The sequence below is a fragment of the Colossoma macropomum genome, unplaced genomic scaffold (assembly GCF_904425465.1).
Source record: "Colossoma macropomum unplaced genomic scaffold, Colossoma_macropomum, whole genome shotgun sequence".
Taxonomy (NCBI): domain Eukaryota; kingdom Metazoa; phylum Chordata; class Actinopteri; order Characiformes; family Serrasalmidae; genus Colossoma; species Colossoma macropomum.
Window position 1 is genome coordinate 26,548,067 of NW_023494805.1, and position 15,459 is coordinate 26,563,525.

Below are 15,459 nucleotides of genomic sequence, written 5' to 3' on the forward strand. Positions count from 1 at the left end.
AAAGAGTGTCAAGATAATGGGCTTCGGAAACTTATTTCTGTACTGTTTCCATCTTCCAGTCTCTAAAGGGGAAGGCAGAATGGAGCACCAGCCCCCCAGTGCCACAGAGATCTGCCTGGTTGGCAGCAAGTACTCTCTGGATAATGTAGCAATCCCTTCTGGTGGAGAGGGGAAAAGCAGCGATGGAAAAATAGTGGTGTGTGCAGAGGAGGATGAAAAATGGGAGGATGCCAGAGAAAGTGGGGCACAGATAGAGGAAGATGTTTCAGGATCTGTTAACGATAATGATAATGAGGAGGAGGAAGAGGAGGCGGAGGAGGAGAATGGCATCGGAACCAGAGCCCAAACTGACTCAGTCAACTACGTGCAGGTTTAGCATCTTAGGTGTTACCTCATCTTACAGCCTGTAATCCAGACACGCTTCTGGACCTAGTCTTGGCTTAGTACACATACAGTTGAGCTCTTTAAGGTCTTAAATTGAGTTAGGGTTGCTATAACTGGGAAAACAGTAAAGTGTGCATTGCAAGGCAACTCTTTAAGCCGGTTAAGGTGGCCTAAAGTGAAATTTGGCAGTTACGTGTTTAATTCTATTAAAGTGTAGACTGTGAACATGTATATCTGTAATAACTAAGGACATCTCATAGCTTAGTGTGCTAAACAGGATAACGAGTTTGCTAAGTTATTCAAAATGATAATTAATTGCAGCAACAGCTTTGTTGAAATAGCAACACCTTTATCAAATAATAATTCAGCATCATAAAACAGCATCATAACATGTAATCGATGTTCATTTTGCAGTTTCATAGTTTACCACAGAGCCTGGTCCCTTCAGAAATCACTCACTGCCTGTTTGAGCTTGAGGTGGGTAACGTGTGGTTGATACTTGTGTGCTTTATTTTTATCTTCTTGCATACTCATAATAATATTTATTAATTAATTACTGTATTCATCAGGATACTGAAGGCAAAAAAGATCCTGATCTTAGATTAGCACTTACTGTGATGGGGAAGCAGACAAAAAACAAAAGAAACATTGTAGGTGGTTTTTCTGTGCAGAAAGAATGGAGAGGAGTGGAAAGAGAGAGGGAGAGTGTGATGTGGAAAATGGAAATGATACACCGCAGTGTGCAGACAGTACAGGTACAGAAACAAAAGATATTAGTCTCTATTTATGAATGTATAATTGGTATTAGGATCTATGAAGTTACAAGTGCAGCTATTCCTTTTCAAGCTACAATACTGTTGATGTCATAAGCAAACATTGCATCTTAGAAATATTAACTCAGTTTCTTTCTTTTTTTGCTAAGTTTAACATATTGGAAAAAATAAAATATAAAATGTGCCATCATTTTTGCACAGGCCCCATTTGATGTTTTATATTTTTTCCCAATATGTTGTGTTTGCACACGACTGTATCTATGTGGCATTCTACCATTTGTAATATCTGTGTCATACACAGGACATTCTAAGGACGCTGTTGACGCACCTGGTTGAGGCTCAACATTTTAATGCAAACAACACCAAGACCTCCCAACATGCTCACCTCACATCACCTACTCCAAACATCCATGTCACTTTCTCATCTGCTCAAACTCATTCAGTCCCTCAACCGTACATCTCTGGCTACACCACTATGACTGAAACCCATGCCCACAACCCCCAACCTCACCCACACTGGCAAGCAGCCCACACTGTGGCCCGGAGGCCCTCTGAGACGTGCCTCACCCACCCTGCTCACCCCCTCCCCAGCCCCTGCTGCTCAGGCATGTTTGAGCCACCCAGCTGTGCTCAGCGCAGGAAGGAGAAGATGGAAACCTTCCACATATTGACAGAACTCAGGTATCAGTAGAGACAAAACAGAACAATATCATTTTCACTGTAAATTCCATCACAAAAAACCTTTCCCATATCATTGGAAGTATAATACTCAAAATAACACTTCTCTCAGGAAGGTAGTCTGAAGTTTAGTCTTATTGCCAGATGATTGTAAATCTAATGATGACAACAGAGCATATTCTGGCCTGGATGTTGTGATGTGGAGTACATGAAACATCAAAAAAAATCTTTGTTCTTTTTCATAGCTCAGTATTGTTTTGCTAAGGCTTTGTGTCTGTTCCAACTTGAAAACGGAAATATTGTGATATGTATAATGTATTGAAGTATTTATGGCATTATATTTATACCACATTGCTCAGCTGTCTGTGTTGCGAATCAGTAACCATCCTCAAAGACAGTGGTCTTGGAGAAACCCGGTCCTGCACTTTTTTAGTAATTGCCCTGCTCAAAGTCACCCATTCCATCTCAGGAAGGGCTTGTTAATTGGCTGATTAGTTGGACCTATTGTGATAAGGTCATAAGAATGACCACTGAATAAGTAGATTTATTCTCCCTGCTAAGAGAGAGTAATATTAATATTAATATTAATATGTGTCATAGTCACTGGAATTAGTCTTAATTAATGGATTGGATATCAACAAATCTGACCAATCCACATTCAATACTGTTTCTTAGTCATGACTGTTATGAAACTATAACAGTGCCCATTTATAAACTTTTTATTATTATTATTATTTAAAAAAATCAGCAGGAACCTTTATTATCTCTCACCTCTCCCTACTGATCCATGTTCTCTCTCCTTTCACCTGTCTTTTCTCCTCACCCCATCTGCCTTCACTCCCACTTCCTTTCTCTCTCTCTCAGGGAGAGTGTGGGGAAGGTGCGTTTGGCTCAGGAGCAGGACAGTAAAGAGATTCTGGCTCTGCTCCATGGATTCCAACAGCAGATTGAGTCTTTGCTTGCACGGCAGCAGAGTGCTACCCAACTCGACCACCAGCGGCAACAAACCAGCAAAATCAACAAGCTGTGAGTATGTTTACACACACCATCGAGCAGTGTTTCCCAACCCTGGTCCTGGGGTACTGCTGTCCTGCATAACACTCAGGAAAGGCTTGCCATTTCTTGCAGAAGCATTTGGTGTAAGATAACTACAGCTGACAGTGTGTGAAGGTCAGCTGAAAGGTAAGGAAACAGTGTAATCATGTGACTGATGAGTTATTTTTCCATGCTGTAATCAGAGATCGAGGTTTCCTAAATTTCTTAGTCAAATGACTTTTTCAGTTAATGTTTTACCCATGCTGCAGATCCTACATCACTGAAGGACTTTTCAGACAGGATTAGTTTTACACGGGAAGATGGGTTAATGTAATTATTAACAGTGTTTTACAGTGTTTAACAGAGTTTTGCTGTGATTTTGGTCTCATTTGAATCCACTACATCATGGACTGCATGCTCCCATATCAGTTACGATTTACAGCTATTATCTACTAAAAACAAACTGTAGATATAAGCCTGGGTTAAATCAATTCTGCGCAGATTGCCATGTCGGTAAATATTCCATTATATCCTGTGGGTAAAGGAGCTTTCAGTTTTCTTTAATTGTAGAGATGCCTTTACTTGTATTTTCTGTGGTCCATATGAAGCCGATATGTAATGTCCTATCTCAAATGTATGACTCTGAACTTTAAGGGGCCGATATCATCATTTTTGCTTTAGAAATAAGACTTTGATGTAGTATGTAAGCCTTGTTAAAGTTTCAAAATGTACCTAGCCCACACAGTTCATATATGGAAACTAAGCTGCAAAAACACCTGTTTTGAATTCAGTTTTTGTGATGTCATGAAGAAACAAATAATTAACATATATCCACCTATTCAGCCTACAACAGTTTAGCCCCGCCTATTCACAATGAACTTATATGGAGAGTTTCACCCTGGCCTGCTTTTCTGAATGAGGCACAATATAGGACAGCCAGTCAGGCCAGGCATCATATATATATAATATATATATATATATATATATATATGGAAAATGGCCATGTAAAAAATGAATTAAGATGGTTGTGTCACATAAACCCATCAGGTAATAATCGGTTAAAAAAATAAATTCAAGAAACATAGGATATGGGCCCTTTAAAACATGTAAAATCACAGAAAAAGTGCTGTAACTTCCCAGATAATGACAATGCCAATGATACAATGAAAGATAACAAGGTAGATGGTTAGTGTAAGCCATTTAAATGAAATGTTTGGACAAGTTTTCAACTTGTGAGCGGCCAAACATATTGTGTATGGAAATTTGCATAATTATTGCATAATAAATCAGGTAGCCTCTCTCTAAAAACAGACATTCCATGGTAAAATTACATAACCCCACCTCCTCCAGTAAACTAATCCTGTTTGACTAGTATGATTGTTTACTGAATAGAGTAAGAAACTTTATCCAGGCCAAACTCATTTTTAGTAGCCTAGTGGCAAGTATTGTTTTCAGTAAAGTTGGCACCAGATATCGGTATCGAGCGGAAAACAGCAGAACATGCTGGATTGGATATCGGAGGGTTAAAAGTGTGTCCGATCTGATCCTGTAACAAATCTAGCCTGAAACAGCACACACTCACACTGTGTGATATTTTTAGTTGTGTGTTTCTTCCTGTGGGGTAGTAGAGTGTTAAAGTAGCTTGAACGTTGTCTACTTTTTGATGCTTATCTTAAGAAAAGTCCATCAATCAACAATAGCTGATTTTAAAGGGCCCATATCACAATTTATATTTACAGTTAATTTAAAATTACTTTTTACATGGCCATTTCCCACCATCTTTTTATCCTTGAATTGAACAAGCTTTACTTAAATAAACATTGTACGGCTTAGTTTCTGTGTATGGATTGTACAGATGTTATAGTTTTAGTTTCAAGGTTTCAAATGTGAGTGTGTGGTGTGTGACAATTTCTCATATGATATCATTTCAAAATGTGTTGAAGGGAGACGTTGGCAAAATGTCCAATTACAGGGGTTTCAAACATCAAGATGGATGTTTAAGATCATGTTTTACTAGAAAATCATTTCAGTTTCCTGACCGCTTAGTTCATTTTAAAGCCACCTCTCCATTCAGTCAATTTTAGAACCATGGCAACTAATTAATGGCTGAAGTTAAAATTGAACAAATATTTTCACTAGTGTATTTGATGTGCTTTTAGCTCCCCTGTGACATCTGGACTTGCAGACGTTACTGGTTTATTACTGTGTTCCTGAATGTTTTCTTGATGAGGAACTGTAGTTGTATCTCTTCTCTAGAGTCCAGGAGTATTTATTGAACATGCATGTGTGTAGCGTTTATTTCACAGCCTAATTTATGTCATGCAGTTTATGTCACTATTTTGACGGTGCTGATGTTTTCAAGCAAAGCAAGTTTGTTTTCTACGCAAGTGGAACTGTGTGGATGCATATGTGTGTGTTTCAGTGCTCTGTGTAAGCGATGCCAGGCTGAGATAACAGAGTTCAAAGGGCAAGATGTGGAAGAACAGCAGGATTGATATCTCCTGAAATAAACTTATACTGCAGCTTCACTCATCTCTCTCTCTCTCTCTGTAAAACACTACCAACCAATATATCTTGCAATAGTTTGCATTTTGCTACATTTTAACCGCAGAGGTAAGTTAACCAGTGCCTAACCCAGTGAAAACAGGGAGGTTTTTAAACTTAGAGTATAATCTGACCTGAACAGCAGACAGACTGAGCATAATGGCCTTCTGAAAAAAAAAAAATGAACCTGAAACTTTTTTTCATGTAATGCATATATCAGGTAGCAACTCCCATTATATCATCCTGTGTTAATATTACACTACTCCACCTCCCCATGTAAACATAATCCTGTCTAAATAGTACTTAAATTAAGGACTGTTTACTGAATAGAGTATAAAAGCAAAATGTAGGACCCATCAGTGCCATGAATAGTGCCTACATTTGTACAACAAACCAACAACAAAAATCTTTCTTAACAATCCCATGTTTTATTTAGCAAAGTATTAAAGCTGTAGCAAGAAGACACAAAAGCAAGAAAGCAAAAAAAAAAACAACAGCAAGACAATCTGCCTGGAACTGAACTGATTTGTTTTGGTTAAAGCACATCCTAAAAGAACTAAAAGGGAGTTACTACATTATTAAGATAATTAGTTGTTACATAGCTTAAGATGCTTAAGATACACTGGTTTTGTCTCCCTCTTATATGCTCTGAACATTAACTTTTATATCTGAACAGGAAAAGAGCAGGTATGTGCAGCAGTCCGCTTAGGCACGAACCTGCTGAGTAACTACAGTAGAAGTTGTGGCGTGAGCACGGATCTTTATCTCGCGAGACATCTGGCACCAGGCACATGGGTAGCAGAAACACAGTGTGCAGCAGTCATCGCAGCAGGAGCCCTGAGAGAGAAACGGAAAGAGAAATGGAGAGAGAGATTTATAAAATTTTTGGTGTGCTCTCATTTGGTGGAGTGATAAGTCACTGCTCTGACTGTGTGAGTCTGATTCACACCAGAAGTCTTGCTCATATCCACTAAATTACTGGTGGAGAAAATTTCACAATCTATTCTTTGTAGTTCTACATTTTTGTGAAAGTGAAACAAACTGTGGTCAGCCAGGTGCTGCATGATTCCCGGAAATAACTCAGCCCCTTATTAGCTACAAAGACTATGGAAATGAAGTTGCTTGTCTTACATGAATGCCGTAGCGCTCTCTTATCTTGCTGCGGAGGCAGCAGGAGACGGTCAGGCAGCAGTCCAGAAGGGGCAAGCAGAAACACCAGCCGAACTGAGAAACAGTCTGACACTGTAGGCAGGGGAAACACCACAGGGCACAGCAACCTGCAACAAATTTAGAATAGAAAGGTTCAATGACAACTTCAAGACACTGTTCTTCAAGTCAGGGCCTTTTCTGGACATTTAGGTCCCCTTACCCACTTCAAAGGTGTTATTTCGTATGCAAGAATGAAACAAAGATTAATACTTCATTTATTTTGGATCAAGAAAAAAATCAAGATTTCAAGAAAAAATATTATCAAGATAAATGCTATGTTACACATTAAATTGAAGACACTTTAAGCAGGGCTGAATCTGGCCTTGTGGGGACTCCAGCTGATACACTGTAAAACCGGAGGCTAACTAATAACACTGACTACCACAAGCTGTCCAAATAATACCCATTTCTAACTGGCTATTTTGTGTACTGCTGATAATTGGATGCTTGTGTGGGGTTCTAATAAGTTACGATTTAAATTACAGAACGTTGCTTTTTTACCTTTAAAAATGCTTTACTTTTTACATATTTAGGTAGTATGATGTCTTTTTCTTTATTTGGCGACTCTTCCTCGTGTTTCACGTTATTGGCTGTTCATTATAAACGTCACACTTTCATGTTGCTCACGCATGAAGATTAATCACAGAGTATCTAAACATGGATTAAACCTGGTTATAAATTATGTTTACAAGTGAATGTTTTTCTCCTTCTCTTTTTTCTATTTCTTGACTCCAGATGAATATTTTCATTTCTGGGGCAGTTGCTTTTGCCCCTCTTACTTGAGCAACTTAGACAACATAGTGGTACATTAATAAGCCAGAAGTTGTTAGGGGGCCCACTGCTTGCTGTGAGGACCTAAGCTGCAACTTATGCCGCATGTAGAGTCGGCACTGCTTAAATGTAATAATCTTTAAACAATTTTAAACAGCTAAACTGTCTATGTAAATAAAATCAATAGATTCAAATAAAATAGAATACAATGTAATGTACTTAAAAAAGATGTATGTGGTGTGTCCATCATGCTCTTTCAAATATCGGCTATCTCTATACAAGGCTGTGCAAAAGTCAGAAAACCATCCTTCATTAATTTAATTTCCAGTCAAAATGGCTATTAATTACAATTTGTTCATTTTTTAGCATCATAAGAAAAGCAGAAAACAAATATAAAAAACAGAAAATTACACAGAGGGCTAAACAACAGTGTCCACCTTTGCCAATATTATAGCTTCCGTTCTTTTCAGAAGACTTGCATTCAGTTTTTCAAAGAAATTTGCAGGACTATTTTTTCACTCCTTCAAAGTTCAGTTTTAGAAGTTGGCTGCATTTTCTGCTTTGGCCAATCCAAGTATTTCCAAACATATTCAGTGATCCTGAGGTCTGGACTCGTAGACATAGACAGTCCATTGTTCTGACGCCACCAGCAGCTACTTTTATTTGCAAATTTTCTTCCTTTTTCTTTATTTCCTTACTGACACTACACATAGCGTTGAGTTGTTTTCTCACAGTGGAAGGATGGACAGAAACACCTGTGGATTTTTTTTTATCTGGAGCAAGAGATTTTTTTTCTCCTCTCTCAAAAATGAAAGCTTTAAGAACTGTTTATCTCATTTTTTTGAACTCCAGTTTTGAAATGATTATTTATTCATTGACTTTCTTCTTCCTAATGGATTTATTTTATTTTGTAAGGAAGCAGGTTATCTGCATTTATTTGGAGTGAGCACAGAGGAGCCGAATCTGGGTTCTTCTAACTGTATTTTTCTAAACAAGATATTAATAACTTTCTTGAAAACCGTAATTTCTTGTTGTGTTATACTGTGTTTATGTTTATTTGTATTTATTCTGAGATTATGTTAGGACCCCTTATTACTAGCGGGATGACTGATTATAGCACTTTTAACATGCTGGAGGTGCTCCTATTACTTGAGGATGTTAACATAAGGTACTTAGAGAATGTGCACTGAGCCTTATAGAAGCCTGCAAGAAGACATATGCAAAGAATGTGACAAGTCACTGGTTATTACTAAAGTTTGCGGTTATTGTCTAGTTATGAAAATACTGTCAGTGTAGCTGAAGAAGATTTACCAGAAACATACAGCTTTCCATATAAAGTGACATCATGATGTTAATAAAATCAAAGAGCAGTACTGTTTGCTCAATAGCAGTGCTACGGATTTTTATATTTAGTTCATTTTGTTAATGCAGTTTTAGTCTGACAGTGTAATACGTCAGGAAATGGATGAAAAAGTATGTTTTGTAAAGTTTTCAAGTGAAAAAAAACATATCCTCTACAGAGAATATACTTGTGCACATTTTAATGCACAATTGTGTTTATTTGCTGAATTTATCAAATAGAGAGAAAAATAAAACCCAAAATGTGGCCTGTGTAAAAGTTTTGGCACACTTTATAATTTATGTTTTTTCCCCAATATGTTAAATTCAGCGAATAAAAAAAATTGTGCACTAAAATTTGTAGAAACATGCTTATATTTTTATATTCATATTTAGATTTGCTCCCTGTAGAGGATGTGTTAACTTATTTTCACTTAGAAAACCAACAAAGCATATAATATAACTAGGAGTATCTAAACTTGTAACTGAAGGGCTGATCCACAGCACTACTTAATAAAATGTCTCTTTTCACCACTTTATGTGACCTTCTTCCTCAGATATAATGTCTCAGTTTAAACCATGGCAGCCAATATATATCCTTGAAATTGTTTACATGTAACCCGATCCCTGTGTTGTTATTCCATTATGCTAACACCAGCATATTTCTCCTCAAACAACAAACTAAGTGTCCTCTTCTTCCACACCGAATCACCCTCTGTTCTGCTACTACTCATCTTCCTTCTCTGTCTAATCCTTCTATTCTGCCAATATCACACACACACACATACACACACACACACTCTAATTCACTTGAATTTACACATCAACCAATCCCTAAAATGGAAAGAGATGTTGGTAGTTCTTATCAGAAATGCTGCTATAAAAATGTGAACACACCCGCCTCGTTTCCGTTAAGAAAGCATGAGACTTCTGCATGGTTCTTTGTGTACGTGGTTTGTGGCATAGGGGGGGATAGGTGTGAGGCCAATAGCTTCAGCTACAAACAACCATAACAGGATGTATGGCCAATGAAAACTTAAATTTGAATGTTATATTTTCCCGAAAGCCGACATGCTAAAACACCACATTTCAGCTCAATAATAAAACGGCTGTTATATGCATATGTTGTATTTTCATTTGAAATGACACATTAGTGACCATGATCTAGTTTTGGCTGCTGATTTCTGTAAGCTTCCCTCTGTTACATTACAATCTATAGGGGCCCATTTACATCCCAACGGACTTGTTAAATTAAACAAGCATATTTTTTCACATTCGGTCTGTAAGTTTGTGTTCCTTGCAACAAAAGACTAAGCCACAAGTGAGTCTTCATGAAACTGAAAAGACAGCCATGTCAACTAAGACTTGTCAATAAAACGTCAAATGAACAGCTGTGACTTTCCCGTACTGGCCTCTTTATTAGGAACACAATTCTAATACCCCCCATGCTCTCTGAATATCCTGAATTCTTCATGACAGGGATTCAACTCATTGTCATGCCCATGGAACCAGTTTGAGATGACTTTGCTTAGTGACAAGGTGCTTTATCATGATGAAAATATAAATTAGAATATTTGTAAAAAGAAAATGTGAAAGGACCATAAAGGAATGTTCATGGTCAGCAACGATACTCGTGTGGCACCATTGTTTTAAAAAGTGGTTAATGAGTTACTGCAGTTCCTGTCAGCTCAAACAATTCAAGCCATTCTCCTCTGACATGTCATCAGCATCAAGTTTTCTGCCCATAGAACTGCTCTTTTTTCTTTTTTTAACACCTTTCTGTGTACAGTCCACAGACTGCTGTGTGTGAAAATACCAGGAGTTCAGCATCTGACTGACAACAACCATGCCATTGCCATTTTCTCTATTATGTTTGACTTTAATGGAAGTGCATGAATGATTGGCTGATTAGATCATTTGGATAACTGCATGACTGACGCAGGTGTACTGGTGTTCCTAAAAAAGTGGCGAGTGTAGCTTTCCCATATTAGCAAATAATTGTTATTGCAGGACCTTCCACCTCTTTCCATATTGAATATGTAGCCAAAAATGGGCATAAGACGATCTCATTACATTCATGTACACTGAAGCTAAGAACATTTTATACTTCTCCTGTAAAATGACCATTTCATAGGTGCACGGTTTTGTTACAGGTGTGATATGTTGGTTAATAACCACCCCATGTTTGCCAAAGAATTAAATTACCCCATAATTCTACCTTGATGCACATCCATGTGTGTACTGACTTACATGTGCCCATGTCTGAGCAGCAGTCGCAGAGGCCTGTGGTCCATGTTCCAGAACTATGGGTTGTGTGGGTTGTCACTGAAACAACCTGCTGCTGGACTGCCATGACTATTACTAGAGAGAGAGAGAGAGAGAGAGAGAGAGAGAAAATAAAGAGAAATTTAATTGGAGATTACAGTGCTGTACTCAAAGACAAATCATGAGTAAATGTGATGATGACTAAATCTGACTAGCTAACAATGGTCACACTGGTTTGAGTGGAACACATCTAGCTACTGTTGAAAAAGCAACTCAACCTTCTTTTTTGATAAAGTTACATTGTGGCAGAGACACAGAAATCAGAAATATCCGAAATAGCATTTTGTGCTATTGGGTCAACCTCTGGACAAGTTTAGACATCATCCTCAAAGTTGATCTTAGCCAGCCACCACATAAAGAATCAGTCTTATCTGCAGAGAAAGTCTAAGAGGAAAAGTTTTTGTAACTGAGACAGTGACTTGGTTAGAATTTTCTCACCAAGAAATTTTGCAATAATAAACTTGAAAAAACACAAAAATGTAGAAGTGGTCAGGATTTCAGAGGTTTTGCATAAAACTCTGAGGTCAGTTCATTTCACTAGCCATACACAAGCCTACCATACAGTCGATTAAGGGCTGGTTTCTTGGACATGGATCAAACCTAGTCTTGGGGCTGAACTTCAATGCCAATGGTAAATCTTTATTGGAGTGTTTTTTTAGTCTGGACTTAGGACTAACATGGGTCTGAGAAACTGGCCCTAAACATTTTATGAAGCATTTATCCTGAAGGTTATACATGGAATGCCAAAATGCTAAAACCTGAACATAATGACTAATTTGAGTCTGATAAGACTGTTTATCTGCAAATGTGTTGTTTAATTTGATTACTATAATAAAGTATATACTACACTTTATTATAGTAAAGTGGAGCCATCAGTGAGGGCTGTGGATTCATGGCTCGGTCATTAGGCAAGTCAGACTAACATCTTTCTAGGTAGGCAAAAAATCTTAAAAGTGCCAATATTAATGAGGCCTTTCTTGCTTGAGTTTATTCACCTAAATTATCAGGCCTATTGCATACTAAGACTTATTATTCAGTAATTACAGGGACTCCAGTGCTGTTGTTAGATTATAGAAGTGGTTGACAAAACTTTGGGCCCGCCAGTGGGCCCTGGCCATTTAAGGGGTTAAATATTATCAGGGTTAAATATTAACTTCATCAATGGTTTAATAAACTGCCTTACCAGTTTTACAGTCAGTATATGAAGAGGCAGTATAGTTTTAGATCAACAGCATGCAGTCTAAAGGAAATGTGCACATCTACTTCTCACTAAGCTATTCTTCCTCACACTTTCATAGCAGGCATTTGTTGAGCTTAACCATATTTTAGTATTCAGGGACAATGTGTTGTTTTTTGACACTTCTGTTTGAAGTGTGGACAGTCCATATGTTGAAATTAAGCTGCAAAACAGACTGTATTTAATTACTGGTAAAGCAGTGTGAATAAATCTGAGGTCAGCCAGGAGACAACACTGTTTTCTAACGTAGTAAATCTCTGTCTTAAGTTGTTTATGTCTTCCTCTCCACCCTCCATTTCCTGCTCATCACGATAACCAGTGGAAACAATTCAGAGGTCTTCACTTCGCTGCTCTAACTATCCAGTGTGCTTTTAACGACTTAACTCCAAATTCACGATCAAAACACTGACATTTTGGCGCAAACGTGCAGGTATTTAACTAAACAGTTATTTCAGAATTAGAGGCAAAATGTTAAATGCTGAAAAGCTGTATTCTGTTATTTCAAGTCAAATGTCTAGCCGCTCGAACACCATTTTAATGTGCCAGTAAAACCGCACAGCGTAGCCTTAATTCCGTCTCTCCTTCAAAATGAGGACATGAGACCAGGCTTCCTCCTCAGCACTGAACTATTATAAGTGGAAGTGACAGCGAAAGACAAACGTGTGTTTAAAAAAAAAGACAGTGTTGGCCTAAAAGTAATAAAGAAATGAAGTTTTTGTCTTTTAGGCACTTACCTGTGGTTGAGTGGTTCGAAGAAAATCCTCTAAATCCTCTAGTGACTCAGAATGAAAGCAGTTTGTGGAGGCAGGGAACTTTTCCTTTCGTGGGAACTAAGAAAATGTCTCCAGCAGAGCATCCACTGAGTGCAGGAGGTCCACAGTGTACACAGTGAGGACTACAAAGGTCACGCCTCCACTCATGGTGGACGTGCTCTGATACGTTTTACAGTTGTGTGCTAGGAAAGGTAATGAAAGGCAGGTGTGTTGCCCAACTGAAAAACCCTAAAACGAGCAGAACAAGATCATTAGTATAATAAAGGGCATGGAAAGGATACGTTGGACGAGAAGTTGTCAGGCAGGTTTAGCCCATTTACATTTATTTTATGAATTTTCATGATGAGAGTGGGCTTTACACGTTCAAGGCCACTGCTATGCTAATATCACATTAATTATAGAAGTAAAAATGCGGGGTTTTTATTCTGTTAGCTGTTATTCATTTCATACCTAATTATACCCGCTGTGAAGGTGCATATTCGAAGGAAACCACATAGGCTGCATTTTCCCTCTCAGAACAGGCGAGCAGAGCAGAGGAGGAGTAAATGCGTTAACTGCACGTAACGGTCCGCTGCGCACACACACACACACACACACACACACTCACTCACTCTCTCTCTCTCTCTCTCTCTCTCTCTCTCTCCACGTGAATTTGGTCGAGGGGCCAGGAAGGGAGTGTAAGTGGCTCGTGATTGGTCGCCTTTAACTTTCATTTTCTGAAAACTGAAGACGTTTTCTGAAGACTTTCCTTAACTTTCGGTTTTGCTAAAAAAGCAAAAAAAAAACGTTGGCAAGAGGGGAGGAGAGGGGAGGGAGTTCATGCTCCAGTGAGTATAGACCACAAAACAGCTCCTCTTTCCTCACACTAAGCTGTTGTTACTGAATTATTCAAATTTTTGTTTGATGTAAAACGTTAGCCTATACATTTTTGAACACTGTAAATAACTGATGTAAATACATCGCAGAGACAGCAGTAACTCTACTGTATGTCTGAAATACAGACTGCTGTAAAGAGCGATGTATTATGGGAAGTTAAAATGTTGGCTATTGCAGCAGTTAGCTGTGATTTAGGAAAAGAGAGCTGCACTTTGAAGCTTCCCAGCATTCCTTACGGTTTTGTTCTTTTTTGTTCATTTCCTTTTATATTTTCATCTACAGTTCACAGTTTTTATTTAGTTGTATTGTGTTATTCCCATCACAAAGTAATGTATTTTACATGTTTTTTATACGAACCATGATGGTGTTTTGTGTCTAATAGTTCTAAATAGTTCGTCCTCTAATTACTGGTGTGAGAGCAGATACTGCTGGAACGCGACTGATAAGTGGAATTAGGCTGTTGAGTGTTGATCATTTTGTTAACCATGCATGAATGTTCAAGGAGCTGCTGTCAAAACTTGCTAGATAGTTTTGCTGTGTTTGCATATATCTTTACATGTTTTATGATGTAATGTGGTAAAAGCTGAGGGTCCTTAGTCAGCTGTGGGGGTACATAAGAGCACATACAAGCTGTTCAAAACCGTACAATAATCAAGCTTGTTTAGAAATACAATAAAGTGCTGTAGTTGAATAATACAGTGTGGACACTCTTAATAAAGGGTAAATTGCTAGACAAACTGCTGCCAGTAAATTGCAGTTTTACACTGAAATATTTTAGATTGTAGCCTAAAATAAGACAGTGAGCCTATTTACCATCATTAAATTGGCCAAGGGCTTTATTAAAAGGCACTAGATAGAATCAGACTTTATGGCATAAACATCATAACACACTATATGGACAAAAGTATTATTTAGTTCAGGTGTTTCAGCCATATTTGATAATGGCTGGATCAAATTAAGCACATCATCTTGCAATCTCGTAGAATGAGTCATACTGATGAGCTCATGACTAAACATGGCACTGTCATAGGATGCCACTATTGCCACAAGTCAGTTGGTGAAATTTCTGTCATGCTAGAGTTATTGTGAAATGGAGACACTTAGGAGCAACAACAGTTTAGCCACGAAGCAGTAGACCACGCAAATTCAGAGTAAGGTTGTCGAGTGCTGAAGTGCACAGTGCCTATCCTCTGTTCAGTCACTCACTAAAGAGTTCTAAATTGCCTCTGGAAGCAACATCAGCAGAAGAACTGCGCGTTAGGAGCTTCATGGAAATGGGTTTCCATGGCCAAACAGCTACACACAAGCTTAAGATCAAAATACATGATGCCAAGCATCGGATGGAGTGGCCACTAGATTCTGCTGTGGAAACGTTTTCTGTGGAGTGACATATCATGCTTCTCTATCTGGCAGTCTGATGGATGAGTCTGGGTTTGATGAATTCCAGGAGAACATTACCTGTCTGACTGCATTGTGCCAAGTGTAAAGTTTGGTGGAGGAGGGATAATGCTATGGG

At 38.2% G+C, this 15,459-nt stretch overlaps 2 protein-coding genes across 2 annotated transcripts; one reads left to right on the forward strand and one right to left on the reverse strand.

The window, feature by feature from the left end:
• The first annotated feature begins 292 nt into the window (after positions 1–292).
• Positions 293–5,709, forward strand: LOC118826184. The gene is made up of 6 exons (XM_036597074.1): positions 293–370; positions 799–861; positions 1,056–1,139; positions 1,459–1,838; positions 2,700–2,861; positions 5,293–5,709. Exons 3-6 carry the CDS (start codon positions 1,095–1,097, stop codon positions 5,363–5,365), a joined length of 660 nt encoding a protein of 219 aa, XP_036452967.1. The 5' UTR covers positions 293–370; positions 799–861; positions 1,056–1,094; the 3' UTR covers positions 5,366–5,709.
• A 113-nt stretch (positions 5,710–5,822) lies between these two features.
• On the reverse strand, positions 5,823–13,645 carry LOC118826185 (cornifelin homolog A-like). The gene is made up of 5 exons (XM_036597076.1): positions 13,518–13,645; positions 13,029–13,295; positions 10,983–11,093; positions 6,546–6,691; positions 5,823–6,251 (listed from the first exon to the last, which is right to left on the reverse strand). Exons 3-5 carry the CDS (start codon positions 11,083–11,085, stop codon positions 6,120–6,122), a joined length of 381 nt encoding a protein of 126 aa, XP_036452969.1. The 5' UTR covers positions 11,086–11,093; positions 13,029–13,295; positions 13,518–13,645; the 3' UTR covers positions 5,823–6,119.
• Positions 13,646–15,459: the final 1,814 nt, after the last annotated feature.

Bases quoted from the DNA above. Each gene is read 5' to 3' on its own strand.
- LOC118826184 (XM_036597074.1), top strand. From the start codon at position 1,095: ATGTGGAAAATGGAAATGATACACCGCAGTGTGCAGACAGTACAG. The intron at 1,140-1,458 runs GTACAGAAACAA...TGTCATACACAG, and splicing joins GCAGTGTGCAGACAGTACAG to GACATTCTAAGGACGCTGTT. The intron at 1,839-2,699 runs GTATCAGTAGAG...TCTCTCTCTCAG, and splicing joins CACATATTGACAGAACTCAG to GGAGAGTGTGGGGAAGGTGC.
- LOC118826185 (XM_036597076.1), bottom strand. From the start codon at position 11,085: ATGGCAGTCCAGCAGCAGGTTGTTTCAGTGACAACCCACACAACCCAT. The intron at 6,692-10,982 runs GTAAGTCAGTAC...AATTTGTTGCAG, and splicing joins CTGCTCAGACATGGGCACAT to GTTGCTGTGCCCTGTGGTGT. The intron at 6,252-6,545 runs GTAAGACAAGCA...TTTCTCTCTCAG, and splicing joins GAGAGCGCTACGGCATTCAT to GGCTCCTGCTGCGATGACTG.